Source organism: Papilio polytes, unplaced genomic scaffold, assembly GCF_000836215.1.
Source record: "Papilio polytes unplaced genomic scaffold, Ppol_1.0 DF823288.1, whole genome shotgun sequence".
Lineage (NCBI taxonomy): Eukaryota > Metazoa > Arthropoda > Insecta > Lepidoptera > Papilionidae > Papilio > Papilio polytes.
The window spans coordinates 13,998-18,493 of record NW_013525916.1 but is presented as its reverse complement, the minus strand read 5'-3'; the positions used below and the strand labels follow the sequence as shown (position 1 = coordinate 18,493).

The following is a 4,496-nucleotide window of genomic DNA, read 5'->3' as shown; positions in this document are numbered from 1 at the left end:
CGTTAACGTCGTCCTCGGTGACGCCGCCGCTCTCCGCGCGCCGCTGCTGCACCGTCACGTAGCGCCGCACCAGGTTGCGCATGATGCCCTGCGACACCACACACCGTACTACCTAAAGGTCTACATCGCTTTCTTCCACTGACCCGGATTTATTTTAAATTACTTGAGTGTCATTCAATATTCATCCCCGCCGAGTTATGGGGCAGCAGAGTATTTTTTTATTCCGTAGCTCTATTTGAATACATGCAACAATATCGAATAGTAAAAGTAAACTTTAAGCTTATCGTTTTATTTTTTGTGAGTCCGCGGATAGTCCGCTGGTGCGCGTCGTGAGCGCGTCTCATTGGAGTTCCCACAGAGACTTGCACTAAGAATCACTATGAGTATGATTAGGTGAATTTTTAATCGACGAATATTAAAAATACCTGACTAGTTTACAAACCTGGTATCGAAAATCTCGTTCATTCGCCTGCTTGGCTTTCCTCTGAAATCAAATACATTTGTATGCAGTGAGGTATTAGAAAGATGTCGCTCGAGTGGCGCAGCGCATTTTTATCCAGCCCGCCGGCAAACTAGCAATCAATTAAGTGATATCGCTAACAGAACAATTGAAAACGAATGGCAATGACAACAATTTGCCATACGTTACGAGCTTGTCAGTTTTCTAAAGAAGAAGCGGGATCTGCCGGTTAAATTGCGAATATCGGCAATAGAAGGCCGGCCGCTGCTCACCCGGATGGTGCGCATGTGCTCGCGCTTGGCGCGCGCGTGGCCGCACAGCCGGCGCTGCAGCCAGCGCCAGGCGTACAGCGCAGACTTGGGCGAGGGGACCACGTTGAAGGGCGGCGGCGCCGTGCCGCCCTCCTCGAAGTAGCTGATCCATAGCTTGCTGCGCGCGAACTTCCACTCCACGTCGGCGCGCTCCTGCGCACACACCACAACACCGCTTTTAACTTAATTAAGATATCGTCGCGCCTCATTTGCTTTGCATTTATGTGCTCTATCTATGGACAGGCGACAGCGCCTCCTGCCGGCGCACTCACCGAAATGAGCTGGTAGGAGTGGTTCATCATGGCGATGAGCAGGTTGAGCAGCACGATGACCTGAATGACGGCGTACGTGCCGAACATGAGCATGCCCCAGAAGCGCGTAAAGATCTTGATGCCGTCCAACTCGAAGGAGTCCAGGTCCACTAGTCCGAACGCCGCCCAGAACAGCGTCTGCATCGTCTCGAACAGACTGCGCCATAAGCCTTAGGGTTAATTAATTCTCTCCATCCCTAAACACTACTTTATACTATGTACCTACACGAGCGAATGTTACCTTCTGCTAATTAGTGTCCTTCTTATTTTAATGGGATCAAGATTTAATTTACAATTACACAGTTTGGGTGTACTGATGGGCAGATTGGCTCACCGATCGATCGAGCCAATGTGAATTTTTATATATGTCGGAATGACGCGCACAAGTTACTTCCGAAGGTATATCCTAGAATTCTAGTCGATGTAACATTTGTCCTCAATAGTGGGCATGCGTATCTCGGTATGCGTAATGAAATAATAATCGCGTTATACAGTCCTCTTTTATATAATAAAAGGGGGATAACGAGCGGCGTGAATACAAAGGTGGTCAACGACGCTCATGGAAATCCGCAACACCAAAGGAACTACAGATGCGTTGCCGGCCTTTGAGGAAATGATAGGCTCGCTTCTTGAAGGACCCTAAGTCGTATTGGTAACACTATCTAACTGGAGTGCAAAGATTTTCAGACATTAACCAATTGACTTATACGTGCGCATTATCAAATTGCAAACGCTCAATTTCAAATGTTACTTTGAAATGTCCAGTTATAAGTATAGCTCGTACCATTTCGCACGGTTATGACAATGCAAAGAAACGTACTTAGCGAACCGTCGCCACACGATGCATGCGTCGGGGTCGACGACGGTGCCGTTGGCCGCCGCGCCCACCGCAGAGCCCGTAGTGCACCGCTTCTTCTCCATTTCCGCGTAGTACCACAACAACTGATTTAAACCTAAAACAAACAACATTGAGTAAAATTTATTTTCCTTTCTTTGTTGCGCGAAAGAATTGTACTCTCGAAACGCTCACCGCAAGAAAACGCGAAGATAACGAGAATGTCCAAAACGAAAAATTTTAAAATGTCGAGCACCATGCGGCTGAGGGAGACCTGCAGCGGCCCGAGGTGTGGATTGACGCTGAATATATACACCAGCTTGAGGCTGCTGAAGATGTTAGCGGCCGAGAAGAGGCCCTCCGAGAGCAGCATGGGGTCCCACGCGTCCCACTTTTCCCGCGGCTGGTTCCACTGCAGCTCCCGCGCCATCTCGCGCCGGACCTGTCACACAGTCGCACCGCTCGGATCACTGCCGCGGGAAATCCTTTAGATCACCGAAAAAAAGCATGTATACCTGGAAATAGGAGACTACGCGGAGAGCGATCGTCGCCACGTACAGTGAGTTGGTGACGAAGTCAATGACGTTCCACATGTCGTGCACGTACTCGCGCAGCCCCATGTCCCACAGCTGCTTCACCTCGCTCCAGATCAGCCCTGCGCGTGTCACCAAAGCATGCGTCAAGTCGCCCAGCGGCGAGTCGACCAGTTTTAAATACCATCGGAGAGCGAGAAATTCATCTAACAGTTTTATTACAAATTTATAATCTCTCGAACGGACTCGAACTAGAACATTCATATAATAATCCTTAATGAAATAGATCCGGGTCATAGTAACAATTGATAAATAACGCACCGCTGACCCAGGCCAGTATGAGCCACTCGATGAGCGAGGGTAGCGAGCCGCGGCGCGACAGCGGCGCCGTGGGCGGCGCGCGAGGCGCAGCCCACAGCACCCCGCCCGCCGCCGTCTCGATCCGCTGCGATGCCAGGATCAGCAGGACTGCGGACAACAGACACGATCCCAACTGATACATCACCACCCAATCCTTGTTCATGCTTCATGCCTTAAGGAACATGGCCGTCAAATTAAGGACTCTGCATTTGTTCGAACAGATTAACCGAGATTATCTACCACGTATTCGGATCTCTCGAGTCGTTGTGTTTAGTTGTAATCACATAACATTCGATTGCCAAATCTATATCCATATCTATATCTATACTCTATACTGATATACTAAACAGAAAAGTCTGCGATAGCATATATCTATCTTTAACGGTTTTCTTACACTAATCACTTTTTTGTTTACAAAATGAATTAAAAACCGCACGCTATTTGCGGCGTTCTTTTATTGGTTTTATTAATCCTTATCCAAATAAATGCTCTAGTTATCAGGACACTTTAATGTAGAATAAAATTGTTCTTTACTGTATTTAAATTGGTCTAATGGTTTAGAAGATATCGCGAACACAAACAATAAGGGTAACCGAAAAATCAGCTTACAAGATACCGGGCTTAGGAATTTGGAATCTTGCATCGGTGGATTTCTGTTACTACGCAAATTACTTCTAAGTTAATATTTTTGGTATTAGGTTGAAAAAAGGGCGAACGTAAGCTTTGAACTTTCAAATTTCACGTGGACGAAGTCGCGGGCAAAAGCTATTAAGTAATAAATAATAATAAATAGGATATTTATTGCCACAAAAAAATACAAATGAAATCATACATAAAGTAGTATACCTTAGAGCTAGTAAGAAAAGAAAAAATGTGGCAAAAGATGGCCAGCTTAGCTAGTGCAGGGACGGCGCAGCTGTTTCTAATAATAATAAGGTTACAATTTTAGTTTTAAAAAGCTAGTAGAAGAGTGAGGCAGTAATAGAAGTAATGACATTGTGACTTTTGGTCTTATTTATTTTCAGAATTGATTGTGTCTCTGAAAAGAACCACTGCACTTATTGCAATTAAACGTGAATGCGATACAATATGGTTACAGATGGTGGGAGATCATTCCAAACCTTTGATGCTGAAAACATAAAACCACCTCTAAAGCCAACTGGTTTCCCAAAATAAAAAAAAAACACAAACGAATTGAATACCTCCTTCTTTTGGCAAGTCAGTCAACTAAAATTGCAGACTTGTCTTATTATAAGCAAGTTATCTCAGTAGATTGTCCACTCACAAAGGAACATGAAGTAGCTGGCGGAGTGGCATAGGAACTTGATGAAAGGCTTGCGCAGCGTGCGGCCGAGGGCCGAGTGTGGCGCGGCGATGTACGCCAGCGAGTAGAGCGGGAACATGGCGCCGATGCGTGTCATCTCCGCCGCCTGCAGCAGCATATTCTTGCGGCGGAAGCCCGGCACGCTCTCGTACCAGATGGAGGCCAGCAGCTGCTGCACGTTAGGGTGTGCCACGAACTGATGGACAATGAGGGGCATGAGCGAGAGTTATTTCATCGGTTGCAGGACGCAAGCGGCATGCAGCAGTTACCTTCTTCTGGCGCAGCTTGATAGCGAGCTTGAGGCGCGAAAGGCGCATGCGCTCGGGCGCACCGGGCTCGGGGAGCGCGGCGGGAGGCGCTCC

General features: G+C 47.2%; 1 protein-coding gene across 1 annotated transcript in view; it reads right to left on the bottom strand.

Moving 5' to 3' along the window:
* Nucleotide 1: 1 nt before the first annotated feature.
* Nucleotides 2–4,496, bottom strand: part of LOC106104945 (transient receptor potential-gamma protein-like) — a gene marked incomplete at both ends in the record, with an annotated part of 16,921 nt that continues 12,426 nt past the window's right edge. Inside the window, 10 exons of the mRNA XM_013285138.1 lie at nucleotides 2–88; nucleotides 443–484; nucleotides 733–924; nucleotides 1,044–1,239; nucleotides 1,903–2,035; nucleotides 2,113–2,359; nucleotides 2,433–2,572; nucleotides 2,772–2,918; nucleotides 4,096–4,330; nucleotides 4,404–4,492. Coding sequence (XP_013140592.1) covers nucleotides 2–88; nucleotides 443–484; nucleotides 733–924; nucleotides 1,044–1,239; nucleotides 1,903–2,035; nucleotides 2,113–2,359; nucleotides 2,433–2,572; nucleotides 2,772–2,918; nucleotides 4,096–4,330; nucleotides 4,404–4,492 — 1,508 coding nt within the window. The remainder of the gene's footprint in view (nucleotides 89–442; nucleotides 485–732; nucleotides 925–1,043; nucleotides 1,240–1,902; nucleotides 2,036–2,112; nucleotides 2,360–2,432; nucleotides 2,573–2,771; nucleotides 2,919–4,095; nucleotides 4,331–4,403; nucleotides 4,493–4,496) is intronic.